This window comes from Rhipicephalus microplus, chromosome 6, assembly GCF_043290135.1.
Source record: "Rhipicephalus microplus isolate Deutch F79 chromosome 6, USDA_Rmic, whole genome shotgun sequence".
NCBI lineage: Eukaryota > Metazoa > Arthropoda > Arachnida > Ixodida > Ixodidae > Rhipicephalus > Rhipicephalus microplus.
This window is the reverse complement of record NC_134705.1, coordinates 34415184-34435624: the sequence shown is the minus strand read 5'-3', so window position 1 is coordinate 34435624 and position 20441 is coordinate 34415184. Positions and strand designations below refer to the sequence as shown.

Sequence of the window (20441 nt, the reverse complement as noted above, 5' to 3'; positions counted from 1 at the left end):
TCCATAAAAAATACGTAAATAATTACATCAACATGTATATTTTGTACATGTTCCATTATTGCGTGAACAGCAAAACAGTGTGTACATCGCGTGTACGTACAATCACGTCTTTGTAAAATTATCGAGCGGATCTACCAAGAATTCATCGTTTACTATATTTTAGCTCTGAAGCAAGCTGCTTCATCATTCATTTCGTGAATATGTACACTCTAAGGCAAAATTAACCGATAAAGGAGTAACGGGGTCCAATAGGCGTGCGCGATAAACGGATAGACCGTTGAGGAGCAACCTCAGCGGGAAGCGTGCAGCGCGAAACCACTTAGTCTCCAAAGGGATGAACCACCCGGGGATTGCAGGCAGCGCGAAAAACATTGCGAAGGTGACAACCCTCCTTCTCCACAGAACACACGTCCTTCTCCTCCTCTGCTGGCTCAGTCTTTCCCCGTATTTTGCCGGCGACGGTTCGCACTCGGAGTGCTCGACCACGGCCACCTGGGTTCGACTATCTAAGAATTACGACGGGGTGCTCGTGTGTACGCTTGGATGAGCGTGGGCCTTTTGCGTTTCGCTACACCCATGAAGTCTGGAGCAAGCCTCGACAAGTCACCACGCCACGCTGTATATCTCTGGCTTCAAGATAGTAACGACCAACACACGACAGCAACAGTTGGGGAGGCCAATATGGCGGCCGAGAAGAGAACAGGCCTATCGGATATATACGTCAGTCCGACTCGGGGCAGAAAACAGCGCTGGATTCCAAGGCAAGTAGGTTAACATTTTTGTTCACCTTGTCGCGTGTGTGATACGGATCGCAACTACTTGTCGCGTGTGTGATACAGCTCGCGCTTGCCGGCAACGGGCTCGGTCGTGTTGTATATCGCACGCTCGAAGTGCATCGCGAAGGTCAGCTTCGGCGGCTGAAAATTGGCCGCCAATGCCGTCGGCCTCCCATACGCTCACTCATCGAGTGCTCGCCTGTCTTCGTAGCCGCGATGAGCTCAATGCTGACGATATTGGGCTGAGAACTCGTCGCTGTGTTGGGAGTCGTCGAAAACGTGTTGCGGGTTCTCGTAAAGAGCTTGGTTGTAGTATGTCGTGCGCTGTAAGTGCACCAGTACGGGCTGGCGGGGCTTTGGCTAGCGTCGGAGCTCACAGAAAATTGGTCGCCATTACGGTTGGCTTCCCCGTCAGTCGGTCGCAAGCAGCTCAGCGCAGTCCGTTGGCCGCGGCGGCGGACTCGCGTTTGCGCGCTGCAATCGCACGAGTTTGTGAAAAAGGGCCGCATGACAGTCGACTTTTTCGGCGCTAGCTCCAAACCAGCTCGGCGCTGTTCATGGCGGCGGCCAAGCGTACGCTAGCTTTCCTGTTCGAAGTGCGCTGGCGGCAGACACTCCGCGTGCAGCGCCGTGTTTGGTCTCGCGTTCGCTTGCTCGAGCTGAACGACGTCACTCGCTTAGGACTCACCGATTTGTTAGCGGCACGGTGGTTCGCGGAGTTGTGATTGCAGCCGCCGCTCCTAAGCTGTTGCGCAACGAGGATCGAAATGAGTCTATGACGATGTGTGACGTTATGGTGAAATTTCGAGCATGTCATATCTCACGTGTGTTTTTTTCCCCTTGCACGTATTTCTCGTATGCATTTGTATTCATCTTCTGTTACGGGCGACTCACTATTGTACATACTTATTGTGCAGCCGTGGGCACACACCGTGCTGAAGACCATGCGCTGGCATCTGCGATCCCCGTCATCCATATCTTTCGTCATAGCAGCTTCAGAAGGACTGTGCGAGATGTGAAGGTAAAGTTATTTGCGCGTCATATTTTAACGCTTGTCTTTATATTAACGTGCACGTGCTTGTCATAAGCGTGCATCATCTTATGTGACGTGTGCCTAACTATTTTCACTATATTATTGTACGTGTAGCCGTGCGAACACCACAGGCAGTCGGCTGTGTGCGCTGGCGTCTGCAATGCCTGTCGTCTATCGCTTCCGTCGGAGGCGCCCTCCAAGGTGTGAACAAGATTTGACAACGAGACTAAACTTGTACACTTCACCATGAAATCACTTAAAAAATGGCGAAACTTCATGTGTATGTAGAAAAATAAAAGATTTCGATGTCTCACATTTGTCTTTCGTTGTCACCGTGACTGCGAAAGTAGTTACGCAAAGGTGGCTAACTACTTCTTCGCGTGTTATTTTCTGCGCAATTTGTTGCTCACTGCACAGAAAAAACAGGCGGAAAAAGTATTAGGCCTGGCGGAAAATAAACAAAACACAATGTTTCAACTGGGGACAAAAAGTTCATTCGATTGGAGTATTTGAGTGCATCAACCGTTTGTCTGGCAAGGTGCAACTGTGAGGACTAACGGTTGTATGATAAGGTGTAAGTGTGGGGATTAGCAGTTGCTCTATAAGGTGCAAATGTAAGGACTAAATGTTAGTCCTTTAAGGTGAATTGTGGGAATAACGGTTACTCACTAAGGTGTAAGTGTGAGGACTAAGTGTTAGTCCCTTGAGCTCAACTGTAGGAACTAACTATTAGACCAGGTGCCGTTAGTCCATAAAGGGCCACTCACCAGCTTTGACAATTTTGAGCTGACAAACGCAATGCGTAGACGAGGCGTTCATGATCACGTCTGCCAAATTTTGCAACGCTACGCGCCGCGGAAACTGGTCGAATTTCAAGATGAAAGCTGCTCCCCCTTCCCTCCACCGGCGCACGCGTAGAGAATGAGGGCATGACGTAGGCGTAGGAATGGCCCTATGTACACGGCAGTGCAGTGACGTTGGTCCTCTATGTAGACGAGTGTGCTCTTACGTTGTCAACAGTATACCACGTGACATTGCAAAAATTATTTAATACAACATGCGTAGTTTTTGTATTGTTTGCTTTAGGACATGAATAAAACTTGAAATAAATGTCGAGAAGCAATAAAAAATTGTGCGCGTTTTTCTTTCATTCTTTCATAGAAATTGAAAGAATCAGTCGCCCCGCTAAAGGGGTCTACTGGCTAAGGTAGTCGGCTGCTGACCTACAGGTCGAGGGATCGAATTCCGGCTTCGGTGGCTGCATTCTCGGTGGAGGGGAAAATGCTGCAGGCCCATGTGCTCAGATTTGGGTGCACGTTTTTGATGAGTGAGTGTGGCGTTATTGTGACAGTGCGGTGTGTTTCGTATTGTGTTGTGGTGTCTCTAGTGTGGAAAATACGTTGTTGTGAATACTATAGCATCACCGCGCAACGGATATGAGCGGAGCATGAAAGAAGACGGAGGCGAGCGATCGCAGGCGTCAACGAATGATTGCATAGAGGGCCACAACCGATTGGAAGATGGCACGACAGCAGGAGAGAGGAGGATAACGACGAAGAATTAGCAAATTGAGATTCTGACTCGAACAGCGTGGAGGAAGACACGCTGGAGTCAAGGTGCACGCTGCCGAACTTAGGGTTGGAGCACAATGAGCCCGACAGCGTCTGTTTCCCGACGTCCTCGCAAGCGGGTCATTCTGGGAACGAGGTGTTCCTTCCGTCCAAGCAGCTGATAGCTACAGGGACACGACGTTGGTGCCAGGGTTCATGCTGTCGATTGACGGAGTCGAGCATGAAGCCCCGACAGCGTCGAAATCCCCAGGGGTCGAAACAGCTGGTGAAAGCAGCTGACCCTACTACCGGCTGCCTGCCATGGCAGGAGCATGGGTGCCTACCATTGAATTCACGCTGAGTACATGGACACGAAGGTCGCCGGCCTGCTGCGCGCAAAGGGTGGAGCCTTGTAAAACATCTGCGCTGGCTCTCCTCTTGAAATGTTGCACAAGCGCCCTCAACGTCAACGCAACCGCACATGAACGTCTGCTCACCAACGGCTACGCGTTTGAGCCACCGCAAGCACTGCCACAACCGGTGACATAGAGCTTTTTTTGAACGGTCTGGAGAACCTTACTTTGAAAGAACATTGGCTGTTTTCATAGCTCTAACGCATTTGTCACTTGACATAATTAATTTCTTTCATTTCCTCATTCATTTTCTTCTTTTTCCGTGTGTCATAAAGTCATGTTTTTTGTGTTGTTTGAAAAATGACTCCTTTTTTTTCTCAGTCTGAGGCCTTGCTTCTAGTGAAACGATTTATTCAACCATGAAACCTCTATAACAACGTTAAAGAGCCCCAGGTGGTCGAGTTTTCTGGAGCCCTCAAATACGGCGTCTCTCACAATTATACGGTGTTGTTGGTACGTTAAATCTTACATATCAAATCAATCAATCAATCAGACCTCATATCACTTCTCTCAGTCCAAGCATGGTAGAAGTTAGAAGAAGATGATGGCTGCGAGTGACGAAGAACTACTGAGCAGTAGATGTTAGAGTAGCGAAGGCCTCGACTGGTAGGGTTCTCTTCATTAGCCCAGAAGTTCAACTGCTGCTCCTGTAAACACAAGGCTATTCATTCAAACATTGGCTTTTTTAGCGGCGAAGCTCCTTACGCCGTGAGTCGTACATTCTGTGTTGTAGTAGTAGTAGCCACCTCTCGATTAGTCCTTAGAATGTCCACTGGGTGGCGGTACTTGTATATGATGAATATGTAATGAAAAGATGTGAGATGGTGGTACTTCGTGTGTTCACTAGACGGACAGACAAACGGGCAGACAAATAGACGGACAGAGGGATTAACGAACAGACGGACGCACAGACAGACAGACAGACAGACAGACAGACAGACAGACAGACAGACAGACAGACAGACAGACAGACAGACAGACAGATTGACAGACGGACGGATAAACAGACAGAAAGACCCACGAATGGATGGATGGACCGACAAACACATGGACGAACAGATAAATAGACGGACGAACGCAGGCATGGACGAACGCAAGGACAGACGCATGGATGGAAGCAAAAACGAACGGACGGACGGAAGCACGGACGGATTAATGGACGCTTCACCCCACTCATCATCATTCACTCCGCGGCATTGTTGCAAAATAATAACGGAGAGACGTAGAGCGTGCCGCACCTTAATGAAGAAAAGGAAGCAGAAGAGCAATCGGGGCACGGGCACGTGGTTGGCGCAGTTCGCCTCTAGAATGGGCAATTAACTGAAGTATTTCCTTCGCGTCTAGACAACGAGTCAATTCGCTGCATCGTAGGCACCGTAAAACCCGGTACTTCCCCTCGAGAGACTTCCTTTCACGTCACGGCCATGGCGAATTCTTATCACCTTCCGAAAAAGAGTGGCTCAATCTGATCTGGTGTCACCCGAGCCCGGGCCCATCTAAAGAACCTGCTGCAGCAATGGTACCCTGACGCCTCTCAGATTAACAGCGACATGAGTTACCTCAGGGACAAGGAGGCAGTAATGTCGAAGCTCAATAACATCACCCTTGTAATAACAGATGAAGAAATTATGAACTACGAAGTAGGAATTGCGCAGAAATACAACGAGAAAATGCAGTGTCACGCGCCAAGTTCTCGCTTCACGTTCGTGAGGGGACGGCCACAACGCTGGTTGAAGCAACTGAGCCTGGGCTACCTCGGATATCCGAACTCTGCCGACGCAGCAGGCCAGATGATACAGCACTGTCAGCGTTTACTCAACTACCGAAGCTACAGATACCGAATTCGGATGGTATTCTTCGTGGTTGGCCGTATTTTTTGGACCATTTCGACATGACCATCCACAAGAATAGCGAGCGCATCAAAAAATTTAAGTACCTCCTCACCTACTTAACTGGGAGTGCAAAGCAAGCTGTCGAAGGCATCCGTTTAGCAGAGAAAAATTACGACCTTGCAATCAAGACACTCACGGATTGCTTTGGAGGCTAGGATCTGCTCGTGAACGAGCATGTTGATAATGTCCTTGCGCTAAGCTCCAAGGAAAGCTTGTCAGACGTCTGAAGGCTCCGTCTGCTGCGCGATAGTGCGCAGTTTCACGTTAGTGCTTTGGAAAGCCTAGGAGTTGCGCCCGACCAGTACACTGTGGTTTTAAATCGTGTCCTGATGCGATATCTGTTGGAGGCTCTTGCCATTATGTACATATAGAAACCAAAAGAATAGATATGTGCTTCCAACATTGCCGAAACGCCTGAATACCGAACGCGGCAATCCAAGAAGTTAATAATGTTTCTCCGCATTCAAGTGGAAATCCAAGAGGTGAGCCGGCTACAGTCTCGTCGTGTGTCACAAGACAAACTCAGGACCTACATATCTGAAGAAATGTATGCCATGGAACGCATGCCATCAGTGTCAGCCCTAAACCGATCTACTATGCCTGTTAGACCGCCGTGCCCACTATTTTATACCAACGATCATGCAATCGCTGTCTGCAACGCCAATCTGTCAGTTGAGGAGAGATAAGCAAGACTGCGGTATGTCAATTATTGCTTTTGCTGCACAACGTGCAATATTGATTGACAGATTGTGCCAGAAATCTATCGACCTCAAGTGTGGTAGCTGCCAGCAGAGCCACCTGACGATTATCGGCGATTTATCCAGGCCAGCGGGACATCCACGGCCAAAGGCTAAGTCACCTACGTCCCATGAAACCCCGTCGGGTATCAAGCAAACTGTCACGACCGCCCAAATCAGTCACATCGAATCTACTCCTGTATTATTGCACACAGGCCGAATTCGGGCCGAGTTCGAAAACCAACGACTTCTTGTGCGATTACTGTTGGATAGCGGTAGTCAGCGCTCGTATATTCGTTCAGACCTGTCAAAGATTCTTCAGTGCTCCATCACGGGAAAAGAAGAGCTATCTCTCGTCCCGTTCGGCGACTCAAGTTCATCACGACGAATCTGCACAGAGTGTGTGAATGGGCGTGCAGCCTGTTCGAGTACTCCGCCATAACCATGGAAGCATAAACGTTTCCGGAAATATGCACCATCGCGAGCCCACCGCTCAATCCCAAAATTTTGCACCGGTACAACTTTGAACGGGTACAATGCAGCTGACAGCCTTCAACCGAATGCATGACAACCCGAAGAGGTAATTGTCTTCGACAAATCTGACGCTTATTGGCAAGTTGCCAGTGGGAAAATTGATCGCATCAGCAGAGGTATAACTGCGATCACAACTACTTCTGGATGTATGATGCAAGGCTATATCAAGTCCGACTCCTGCTCCCCGTCTAGAGCTCTCTTCACCGTGAGTCACGGCTCCACTACGAACATTGATGTATCCTCACTGTCACCTTTCGATGCTTTCGGAATTGATGGGACGGATGCTCGAACCTTATTACACAAGCGTCACTTCCAATCTGCATTTGAGCAAGGCATATCTAAGGAAAACAAGCGGCATCAATTTGATGATGACATTATCCGCGGCAGGAACATGGAACAATCTAAGATGCCAGGCAAGCGAGTTGACACTCGTTGTGACCACACGTGTTAAAGCCATCATCAATGCCTCGGTGGTAAGGCCGATGCTACGCGACTTGTTTCAGACCAACTAAGGTCACGTCTTTGAGATTCGTCACGTACACCGCTCTCAAGTACGCAAGAAACACTATATGCCTTATAATGATTGGTCCCAAGTATGTGAATGTGTACGACCGCCGCAAATCATTGACCGCAATGCTCAGGCTCTTGGGCCCCCTGGGATGATGCTGAAAAATAATCGCGGAGCAATGTGGAGCGTGCCGCATCCTATCGAAAAAGAAGAAGCAAAGGAGAAATCGGGGCACGCGCACGTGGCCGGGGCAGTGATGCTAGATTTTGACAGCTTACCGTGCAAACATCCTTACAACTCTACGGTGCGCCCCTCTCCTGTTTACAGACAGTTTTTGTCAAATATCATGCTTCTTTCTTTAAGCGCCTGTGGTGCCGTTATCAAAGACCCCAAGTCATTTTCGTCCAGTCTCTGTTGTCAAATATTCACGTTTCCCTCCACCATTCAACTCCCCAAACCCATGTTCCCAAAGCATGTTCTGGAGGGCCTCATTATTATTGTGTCAAAACACAGAAGAACGAGCCCTTAATTATACACTTTTTTCTCTTATTCATTAACGAGGGTTTTGTACTGGCAGACTTGGTGCCGTTAGGTTGTATACGAGAGACTATTGGTCAGCTGCCAGCTCGTAATAAGGTCCCGTGCTACGTGATGTCAAACAGGCTCATAAAGAGTGTGCCCCACTCGCCTCCATGGCTACAGGTGGAACTGACTGACACACCCACGTTTAAATTCACATATGAACCCCAGAAAGTGGCTGGGGGGATAGCTGTCGTGGTAGCTCAGTGGTAGAACATCGAACGCGTTATTCGAAGGTCGCAGGTTCGGTTCTTGCTCAAGACAAGTTATCTGTTCACCCACTTTTATTTCTTCACATCTACATTACAATTCGTTAATTCACTTCCCTTGTACATTCCTTGGCTATATTGTCTCTTAGGTGTCATAAATATTGTGCCAAAAACACTGAAAAACGAGCCTTTAAGTTAAGAAAAACGAGCCCTTAAAGAAACGCCCATTTTTGTAAATGAGCATTTGACGCAGAAGGGCAAGGCATTGCTTGCAGCGGCAATACAAAAAAAGAAAGAAGCCGCATGGAAATTTGTCTGGACATCTGGTGGCAAAGTCCTTGCACGCAAAGATGAAGGATCACGAGCGATACACATTGCGGATGAGACAAGCCTGGCTAAAATTAGAAATTAGATGTGGCATGTGTCATAACAAATTGAAAAACATTCCACTATGACTGATCTTGTAAATAACCAAAAGTATTACAGTGTTGAAGACTTTAATAGGGTATTTCAATCCGGAAAAGGCTTGTTTAAGGCATTGCATATAAATTGTAGAAGCATAAAAAGAAAGGTCGACGACATTGCTAATTTTATATGGTCAATAGCTATCGGATTTGATGTGCTAGTTTTCTCCGAGACATGGATTACTTATAAAGAAGATGCGCCGTTCTTTCCAGGCTATAGTCATGAACTTCTCGGTCGTAACCAGCAAAAAGGTGGAGGTCTTGCTATTTATTTTAAGGATACGCTTTCGAGTGAACTGCTTGATAAGTATACTGTTATGAACGATGATGTTGAATGCATTACAATGTGTATTGGCCCATTCATAGTAATTGGTGTATATAGGCCACCCCATGGCCACAAAAAGAAATTTATTGAGTTTCTTAATGTTGTGTTATCAACTGTTCGCGGGAATACTCCTTGCATAGTCATGGGTGACATAAACATTGACCTCTGTTCCAATTATCCTTATGCCTAAGATTTTGAAATGCTCTTACTTACATATGGAAGTACAAATTTTTTACGTTCACCTTCTAGGATTACATCAACAAGTGCTGCGCTCCTTGATATATGCGCCTAAATTTTAAGGTCACAGAATATAAAAAAATCGGGGTATTTGCCTATGACATAAGTGATCATATGCCCATCTTCTTTCTTGCACGATTTACTTCTCAAATTGGTCAGAAAACAGAGACATCTTTCCACTGAATTGAAAACAGCAAAACTCAGGAACATTTTTTTCAGCTAGTTCAGAACATAGATTGGAACACTGTTTATAGACAAGAAAATCCTGATGATGCTTATAACACATTCATCAGGTTATTGAGTGCTAGCTATGATGCGGCATTTCCACTTCAAAAGCGCTCACGTGGCAGAAATAAGAAATGCAGAAAGCCTTGGATAAATCATGATCTTTACCGGCGCATAAAAATATAGAAAAAATTGTATCATCATTTCATCCGTTCGCGGAACACAGACGCCTTAGCTGAGTACAAGAAATACAGAAACGTTTAAATTCAGAAATACGGAAGGCTAAACAGAACTATGGGAGGCCATAAATGGGCTTACGAACAGAAATAAGGGTTGTAATAGGAGACAGGACCTAAAAATTAATGTGCAGATTTTCAGTGGTGAAAGGTTGGCCAATGTTATGAATGAACATTTCATAAATGCGTGTTCCTTTATTTTAACGGATGAAAAGCGAGATAATGCTCCAACTCCTGATAAGTCTCTTTTGCTGCATTTTATTTTTCTCGCACCCACAGATCCGGCTGAAGTAGAAAGGTTAATCAGAAAGCTTAAAAACAATGTTGCATCAGGGATTGATGAGTTAGGTTCCGTTGAGTTAAAAAGAGTGTCACCATTGATATCTAATGTTTTGGCCTATATTATCAACCTCACCCTCACTAACGGTGTATTTCCAGAGCAGTTAAAAGTGACAAAAGTCACTGCAGTACATAAAGGTGGTGATATCAATACTTTAGTGAACTATCGACCTATATCCGTGCTTTCAACAATATCAAAAATATTTGAAGGGGTTATTTATGATAGACTTGCATCTTTTTTTGATAAGCATCAAATATTAACAAAAAGTCAGTATGGTTTTCAAAAAATAAATCAACAGAACAAGCTCTACTGCATATCAAAGATAAGATAATCGAAAATATGGAAAACAAAAAATATACTCTTGGGCTCTTCCTCGATCTTCAAAAGGCATTTCACTCCATACAATTCAAGTCATTGATTCATAAATTATCAAGTTACGGGGTGCGTGGAATTGCATTACAACTGTTTAAAAGTTACCTTGAAGATCGTTATCAATATGTACAACTGAATAACACTATTCCTGCAAAAATAAAATAAACCAAGGAGTCCCTCAAGGGTCTATACTGGGGCTATTATTGTTCCTTGCCTATATAAATGATATTGTCGATATACCTCATTCTCCTGAACTTATAATGTACGCTGACGATACGAATGTTTTCTTTTCGTCAGACAATCTAATTTCACTTGAGGTCAGTGTAAATAATTATCTAAGCAATCTTTCAAATTGGTTAAGGCAAAATGGACTGCGCTTGAATGCAAAAAAAAACAACCTATATGATATTCCGACCTATAAACAAACCTATTAGTAACATAGCTGTAAAATTCGAAGGAAATTGCATCGCACATGTTAGGGAACAAAAGTTTCTTGGTGTATGGTTTGAGGAGGAAATAAACTGGAATACACATGTAAATCATCTGATCACCGCATTAGCGCGAATAGTTGGTTGTTGTTTTAGAACAATGCACTTAATCCAATTGAGGTTAAAAATAAGTATGTACTAACCACTCTTCCATTCTAAAGTAAGTTATGGGAAGTTAGTCTGGTGAACGACATCACAAGGGAATTACCATAAGTCAATAACTATACAAAAGGAAATATTGCGCTGCTTTGAAAAATACAGGGGAAATCTACAAGACTTGCGCACTGCTCCACTAATCATTAAACATTCCATACTCAGAATTGATCAATTATATTATTTTAAATTGCTTCAGTTAATACAAAAGAATAAGCTATATGAAGAAAGTTGCACCGAAAGACCACACTACAGTCTGCGAGAACAAAAGAAACGTGCTCCTAGAACAAGAACCAAGTATGGAAAACAAAGTGTTGCTTACCAGGTACCTCAGGTTTTAAATTCCCTCGCAGATCAATTGAACTTTAGGGCTAGTAGTGCGACTTTCAATAAACAAATAAAGAACTTATTCATAACCACCGGTCCACATTATCGAAACTACTTAATGGAGTCTCATGCCTCTGCAAACGCTTAAATTGTTCATAAATTTCTATGTCAATTATACGAGCGTATACAGCGCAATTCGGTGTATCCGCATGCATTTTGTGTCTGTTTTTGAGTTGTTTCATGGATATCGTTTAGTTGTGAATTTTTACGAGAGTGACCTCTAATTCTTAAAATGTGTTATGTAAACTCCTTATGATATTTATGTTTGAATTTTGTGTGTAACTTTGCAGGTTGCTTGAAACCAATGTATTGAATATATATATTGTTTCAAAAGGATCAAAATGTGGGCCAGTTGGTAATTCATTTTCTTCGTTCAGCGAACTGGGAGCGCAGAGAAAAAACACAAAGGACGAAGCGAGGAACCACACAACACGAGCGCTCAACTATCAACTGATTTATTTTCCACATCGGAAGGACATATATAAACACAAAAGCGCATGTCAAAAAGATTATGACGACATCAAGGGCAGCATGCGAAGCGTGTAATCAAGGCACATGTCTAAGGGTTATCTAGGTAGCTGAATTCACAGTCAAGTAGTGAGAAGGAAGGATGACTTATACATTGGTACGTATTCCTGGAAATGTGATAGGCTTCAGAAATTTCGCGCGTAGTTTGATGAGGATGCCGGAACAGAACAATTGTATTCTCAAACAGAGGTTGGCACTTGCACGAAACGCAATGTGACGCTAAATGGGAGTAAGGTGTATTTTTCAACGAGCTTCTGTGTTCCCTGAGACGCACGTTCACACATCGGCCGGTCTGGCCAATGTACATACGTCCACAAGAAAGGGGTATCTTATATACTACTCCGGTGATGCACTTAACAAACTTAGTTACGTGCTTCTGGAGGCATCCTCTACCTTTAGATGCATTATGTGCCCTCCTGTGCACCATTGAACATATACTGGCCAATTTATTGGGTGCCGAGAAAACCACGCGCACACCGAACCGGTTTCCCACGTTTTTTAACCCATGGGCCATTTTATGAATGTAGGGGATTACTGCCGCGCGCTTCTTATTCTCTGAAGAAGTACATGTGCGTTTTTCATTATTTTTGACCGTACGCAAGAGCTTTTCACAGACTGAGGCTATTACGTAGGAAGGGTATCCCGCACCTATCAGCCGTTCCAACTGTGCCACGAAACCACTTTGCAAGGTATGCAGGCAACATTTTCCGAGGGCTGAACGTAAGCATGACATTACGATTCCGCGTTTAACAAGCTTGGAATGTCCGGAAGAGTAGTCTAGAACGGGTTTTGCAGAACGAGGATTATATCGCCAGCAAAGGTGCTTATCACCAAAAAACAGGGAAAGGTCTAGGAACTGCAATTTGTTATCTTTTGGAAGCTCGGCGGTGAACCGGAGGCCCATGCCTTCCTTCTCGAAGCATGCCTTCATACTTTCAACGTCCACTGCTGAACACTTTTTGATGATAATCAGATAATCGTCAACATAACGGAATACTTTTGTGCCAGGTTGAAGTTTAGTGCTTAAGGCTGCATCCACCTTCCCAAGAAAAATATGATCCACCTTCCCAAGAATGATAGTTGAGCGCTCGTGTTGTGTGGTTCCTCGCTTCGTCCTTTGTGTTTTTTCTCTGCGCTCCCAGTTCGCTGAACGAAGAAAATATATATTGTTTGTCAGCGCTGATGCCTAAGCTTTGCACTGTCACGGACTGCGTAGGAACCAGGGCCTTTGTCAGGCTGTTCGCCTTTAGCCCTTTGCCCCTGCAGTGAGCTCTGTATCCAGCTTACTGTAAATAAAAGTACTACTACTACTACTACTACTACTACTACTACTACTACTACTACTACTACTACTACTACTACTACTACTACACTTCTTTCTCTTATATAGATGGGAAAGAACTGTATACCTAAGGGCTCGTTTTTCCGTGTTTTAACACAATATTAATGAGATCTAACAGACAGTAATGCCAAGGAATGTACAGGGAAAGCTATTAGAACCAATGAAATGTAAATAAGAAATAAGAAGAAAGAAAAGTCGATGAAAAAATAACAAGCCGTGAGCAGGACTGCTCACGGCTGGTTATTTTTTTCATTTACTTTTGTTTCTTCTTATTTACATTCCATTGGTTCTAATAACTTCCCCTGTACATTCCTTGGCATTACTGTCTGTAAGATCTCAATATATATATATATATATATATATATATATATATATATATATATATATATATATATATATATATATATATATATATATATATATATATATATATTTATATATGTAACGGTGACCCCCCTCCCCCCCCCCCCCCAGCCACTGCACTGCACTCTTTGTCTTGGTGCTGTACAGCTGACAAGCGCGTCTGAAGTCAAAAGGAGTTAACGCGGACGGAGAATGCAAAGCAGGCACATCATTAGTGCCGCACGTGCATCGATGTGGCCCGTTTCACACTGCAGATGTGGCTCATGCAGTTTAGATCGCGACGCTCAGTCGTTCTAGACATGTGTGTTTACCACTTTTCGTCAAAGTAATTTGAAGGAAACGCAAGAGACATAGCACGTTCTTCGAATATGGAAATTATTTCTTACCAAGACATCATCATTTGTATGAGACTTTTCCGGAGCTGCTTGACGAAGGCCAAAGGATGGTAGCCGTTAATGACGATCATGCGGTAGACGTGATCTTCGTATAGCGTCACGAAGCAGAAGCTGATCAAGCCTCCCAATCCGTGCCCGACGAGAACTAACCGTCTTGCGTTGTTCGGATCTGCACAATGATTGCAAAAAAATTAGTAGTCACTACTACCGAGCAAAAAAGGCTATTTATTTAGCTCCAGAAGTACATTGCTTAGAGCTAGCCGATCCATAGTACTCGTTTTTGAAAAGGCAGCGCAACGATACAAAAAAACACGAGGTCTCTGTCTTTATTTCCGTGTGTCGTTGCGCTGCCCTTTTGAAAACGAGGTTTATTAGCTTCTTATTAGCTTCTCATTAGTTAGAAGTTACAGGGAAGCCAAAAAATTATCGAGGATGTTATCTGTAGTAACTATAAGAAAAATGTGAACAAAATAAGCAATTTTGCTGAGCAAGCAATGAAGGTTATTTAAGAGGATGGGTTGTAAAGCTTAAGATCTCACTTCTGAAAGCATGAATAAAAACTAGCGTGACTGAGTGACGCTATGACAAATAGTATGGTTTCTCGTATATCTCTATATTGACAATGAGTTGAATGAAAGGGTAATTCCGCATGATTGAAGAAACGTCGTGAACAACAGCGCAGACCAATAACCATGAGAATTGAGCGGCGGACTCCAAGAAAAGGTTTCCAAACATAACAGTATACGTTACCAACCTATCCTTCCGAAACACATACGTAGAGGTTTGTGTCAAGAAAACAACAAGAGTAAGGTAACTGAGGCACCAGTGAAATATTATTGACGATTAGCATTCAATAAGTTTTTCACACTTGAGAATAATACGTGGTCAAAAGCCAGATCATAGATATTTGATAAGGCACAAATAAATGAAATAGGACAACTATTCAAGGCTTATATGACCCCAGACATGCATTTATCTGAAAGTGTAATTTGAAATTTGCACTTTATTTATTTTCCCAGACCTACGTGCAGAAAAAGTATGAGCATTTTTTTTACCATAACAGACTATGTAGAATTGTTCAGGTAGTTATGACTATCGTTGTTAATGATGAGACAAACACACTCCCGCACGCTTTACGAATAGCGGATTGGATGGCATTTACGAATAGCGGATTGGATGGACGTTATGAAGAGCTTGGGGAATCTGCAGATAGATTTTTACCTAGCTACATAGCAATAGTAGCAAGAACTGTCTTGTGGTTTTGAGTAATGCATGTGTGAGAACCTGCTGCTTTACGGGACCACGAAATACGACTACACCTATACAATTGGCGAAATATTGAGCTTCTTTTCTACGTGCCTTCGTGTACATTGCGTGTATTGATGCTCTTTTAAGAATAAATCTGTGAGCTGGAAACCTGCTTGTATGCAACAATTTACCCTGAGTTTGAAACAGATCAAATTTTTTCGCCGTGTTGGCTTCCTGCGTATATATGTTTATCTTGCGATGGGAATTTCTTTCTGATGCTGCCGCTTCCATCTCTTGTAGCCAACGCCTCGTTAATATCTAAGAAACCGACGTTACCGATTCGGAATATTTGTCATGCCACCGGCTACGAACCATCGAAGATTTCGTAGTGCCACCTGGTCATGAGCAAGTTCCTACGGTTGACTCAGACATTATCGACCACGTTGATTATCTCGCCGCTCTATCAGCCCGTTTCAAATCTCAAGGAATTGCACTATCAACGAGTTTCGTTCGTTACACCAACGGCATCGCCTTCCTCATTGTTCGCAATGCCACGAATGAGCCTATTCTGCTCCCTAAAGGCGCGTGTTGTAGTTTGCGGCGCGGATACACAAGCAGTCTCCGTGGTGGCTGCGAATACCGGTGCTGTACAACCACGCTCACCTACAGATGCTACCCCTGCCACAGCTATCGCCAATGCAATCAGCAAGCACCTGACTCCGCCCCGAAAAGAGGAACTACATGCGTTGTTGTCCAGGCATCAATGTTCCTTCGGAGTTTCTTCTATTTTAAGACATAATTCAGCGGCATCTCATCACATTCGCAGCGAAGGATCCTCAATTATTTGCCGCCAAGCGTACCGGATATCTTCTACGTAACGTCAAGTCATCGACAAGCACGTGACCGACATGCTCAACCAAAATATCATCCACCCTCTCCACCAGCCATTGGTCGTCACCTGTTGGTCTCGTCCGCAAAAAAAGACAGTTCGTTGCGATTTTGCGTCGACTAGCGCGCACTGAATAAAATACCCGGAAAGACGTGTATCCCTTCCCTCGCATGGATGATGCTTTAGATTCATTGCAAGGAGCAGAATAATTTTCCAGCCTTGACTTGCGCTCGGGTTGCTAGCAAGCTGCCATGCACGAGGATGCCAAGGAAAAAAACTGCATTTGCCACATCCGACAGATTTTATGAATTTGATGTCATACTTTTCCACCTCTGCAACGAGCCAGCAACCTTCGAGCGAATGATGGACACAGTACTGCTGGGCCTCAAGTGGAAGACATGCTTGTGTTACCTTGACGACATCGTCATATTTTCTTCAACATTCTAGCAACACTTGCAACACCTGAATGAAGTCCTGACGTGTCTCGCAGCTGCTGGTCTTCAGATGAATACTATAAAGTGCCATTTTGTAAGTAAAGCTATTAAAGCTCTTGGACATCTCGTCAACAAAGACGGCATTTGGCTAGATTTTGACAAGATTGCCGCCGCTCTTCGCTTTCCCATGCCCCACGACTCCAAAGAGCTCCTCAGCTATCTTGGTCTCGACTCTTATTTCCGGCACTTGATACGCGACTTCGCCACTATATTGCCGAGCTACTTTGTTCCGGAACGTCATATGGCTGATCCGTAGAGTGCGAAATGACTTTTGACACCTTGAAGCGTGCCCTTACGTTCGTGCCAGTGCTTTGACATTTGGATGAAGCTGCACACATTATTTTCCGTACTGAGGCCAGTGGTCATAGAATAAGCGCTGTGCTTTTGCAACGACATGGCTGTTCTGGTGAGCGTGTTGTCGGATACGAAATTCGGACGCTAACTACACCCGTGAAAAACTACACTATCACTCAGGAGTGCCTCGCCGTTGTGTGGGTTGTTCAGAAGTTTAGACCATATCTCCACGGCTGCGACTTTACCATCGTGATTGACAACCACGCTTTATGCTGATTGTCGACGTTAAAGAATTTGTCTGGTTGTCTCGGCCGCTGGATACTTGGCTTTCAAGAGCATGACTTCGACGTCACGTACAAATTCGGCAAGAAGCACAAGTGTGCCGATGCCCTTAGCCGTTTTTCGTTACCTCCACCGTTCAATATCCCTGGTATGTCACCACGCATGCATGACCCCCTCAACACATCTACGGCACTTCTTTCGCTCCCCCCTCTCAATGCGCTTCCTTCCTTCCGTAACGAGACGTTTGCGTCTCACCAACGCATCGACGCGTACGGCAACGCCTTCACGGTTCATCTCGTCCTCCTAACACTAACGCCCGTTGCCAGTGGCGGAACTTCAAGTGTGAGAACTCCATCCTCTACTGCTATGTCTTCCATCCCAAAGGACAGCACTGGGTTCCCGTCACTCCTCGTCCACTGAAGCCACAAATATTGGAAGCTTTTCGCTATGACCCCAAGGCTGGTAATATCGGCTTTCACAAGACATATGACCACATCCGCAGTCGGTTTGCCTGGCCTGGTCTTCCACTTCGCAAACGACCCACGTCGTCCCCAGTGGGACCACTACAACATCTTCTATGTCCTGAGGCTTCATTTTAAGTTATCGGTATAGACATCTATGGGCCACTACCAATATTAGCAAGCAGAAAGCAATGGACTTTAACTGCGGTCGATCGCTTGACGACGTATGCCGAAAGAGCTGCACTACCTTCAGAATCAATGGAGTACGTTGCCGCTTTCTTCGGCAAGCAGCTCGAACTTGCAGCGCACACCTCAAGCAGAAAGCACGCACGAAATCAGCATACACAGGACGAGTGCGGATTACCAACTGTCAGAAGTCGACACTTGAAGAGCCCTGTTGAAAAAGAAAGACGAATGAAACGAACGCACAAGTACGCACAGGAGAAGCGCGAACGACTGTTACAATTCTTACTTCCTCGTGTGTCAGCAGCCCGCTTTTCTTAAACACAGCAGTAGTTGTGAGCGAAACGACCTTCACTTTCAAAAAAATTTAGTAAGAAGCCTATAACCAATAGCAAAAAAGTTAGTAAGAGCAGCTGTTACTTTCTTGGGCCATTGCTAAATTTTTACAGTCTTTTTACTACCTACGCTAGCAGACGTTAAAGATTAAAGGTTACAACACTTACTACATTTTCGCACTGTTACTAGCGTTTAATCATGTGCCTATTTAATGAACTTGTAGAACAAACCTTGAAGGTTATTATTACGAACGTCTAACAACCTATTTACTATAACGGGGACACATTCAAGTTTATTGAGGCAAAACATGTAGGCTTTGTGCCAGATCAAGCTTTCGCAGACATAGGCGTTTAGGTCGCATGGTTTACAGCGTTCCGTGTAATGTTTATTGTTTTGAATGTAGCGCGATGTCAAGAAATTGGGCACGACAAAAAATAAAAGAAAGAAAGCTCAATATGTGGCTTGGTTTGCCACCGGTCGTCGCCAACAGTGACAAAGGTAAAACCTGCGAGTTCCCCGACCGAATATTCGTTCCTTGATTCTACGGAAGCGAATCGTTCTACGCACCAGAAACAAAAGAAGAACAAAAAATGGCAGCATATCCAAGGGGTGAATGATGGAGAGTGGGGCGAAGCATCCGTCCATCCATTCGTTCTTGCTTCCGTCCGTCCATACGTCCGTCTGTGTGACCATCCATGCGTCCATCCTCCCGTACGTGCGTGCGTCTGTTCGTGCGTCCGCACGTCCATCCGTGTTCCCGCCCCTGCGTTCGTACATGCATCTACCCCTGCATCTGTCCATGCGTACATCCGTTCGGGCAGCCATCCGTGCGTCCGTCAATGCATCTCGCTCTGTGTCCGCTGATCTATTCAGTCAACACTCCAAGTACCACCATCTCGCATCTTTCCATCATAAATTCCGCATATAAAAGCACTGCCATCTAGCAGACATTACAAAAACTAAACGAGAGGTAGCACACACACACACTTTCTTACGGCTTGCTCTTCGTGTGTACTTCCTACTTTTAGCCACCTCGAGTTCATGCTATATACTAGTTCACTGTATTAATGGCACTGTGGCCCAACTCCCGCTAAACCTTTCTGAAACCAAGGAGGTTACGCCCAGCGAGTATAACTTAGCAACCTTTTTTTGTCAGATAGTGCTCATAGTACATGCCAATGGCTGCTAATGGGGAATGAGAGACAGGAGAATTCGGAGTTAAAGCGCACGCTGCGAATTTTTTATTGTTCAACAACGCACAGGAGAAATCTCCAACCGGCACCACCTTGCAGGCCAAAGCGTAAGACATGTCCCGTACTACGACGAGGGACGAACGGGTGCTGCTTTAAGGAGCTTCGCCCCTAAAAAAGAAAACACTGCCTGGCAGCACTGAAAATTTTGAAAAAGAAAGCGAAACGTAATCTTTTTTGTTTGCAACATCGGTGATACGCAGCGTTTGGATGGTTCGCGACCTATTGTTTGATTTGTGGAATTTAACGACCCAAAACCACCATATGATTATAAGAACCGCCGTAGTGGAGGGCTCCGGAAATTTCGATCACATGGGGTTCTTTACGTGCACCCAAATGAGTACACGGGCCGAGAACATTTCCGCCTCTATCGGAAATGCTGCCGCCACAGCCGGGATCTGATCCCGCGACCTGCGGGTCAGCAGCCGAGTACCTTAGTCACTAGAACACCGTGGCGGGGCGGTTCCCGACCTAGAGAAGAAGCAATGATCATGCTGGTGCGGCCATAGAGAAACATAAACATGACAATAGTGGCCACTCTGGCCACAAAGCGGCTGATCTCCGCAGCTTCAGCCTAGCCGTAAGATGGCAACACATCACTTACTGCTTCAAAGAAACACGTGTACTAGTTATTTACTACAGTACTTTTTAGTGCATCATATGTCTACGTGTTTTTGCATATGTGATAGTAGTCTGAATCCCTCTGTTTCGTCGTTAATCGCACGGTGCGATGACGTCGGGCTGAGATCAGGCGTTATAAATCGGATGCAAGAGAAGTTCACATGGCGTCGAAGTGACGGCAAGGTTGTCACGATCCGTCTTCCTGATTATTTACGGCAATAAAGAAGTATGGGCAGCAGCAGGGAGATGCCATAAAGGATGTGCCATAACGTGCCTGGCGTGCATCGTGGTCTTCGC

At 45.0% G+C, this 20441-nt stretch overlaps 1 protein-coding gene across 1 annotated transcript in view; it reads right to left on the bottom strand.

Annotated features, from left to right (window-relative positions):
- LOC119168138 (epoxide hydrolase 4-like) overlaps positions 1 to 20441 on the bottom strand; it is a 245877-nt gene that overhangs the window by 97725 nt on the left and 127711 nt on the right. The window contains exon 6 of the mRNA XM_075865907.1: positions 14078 to 14255. Coding sequence (XP_075722022.1) covers positions 14078 to 14255 — 178 coding nt within the window. The remainder of the gene's footprint in view (positions 1 to 14077; positions 14256 to 20441) is intronic.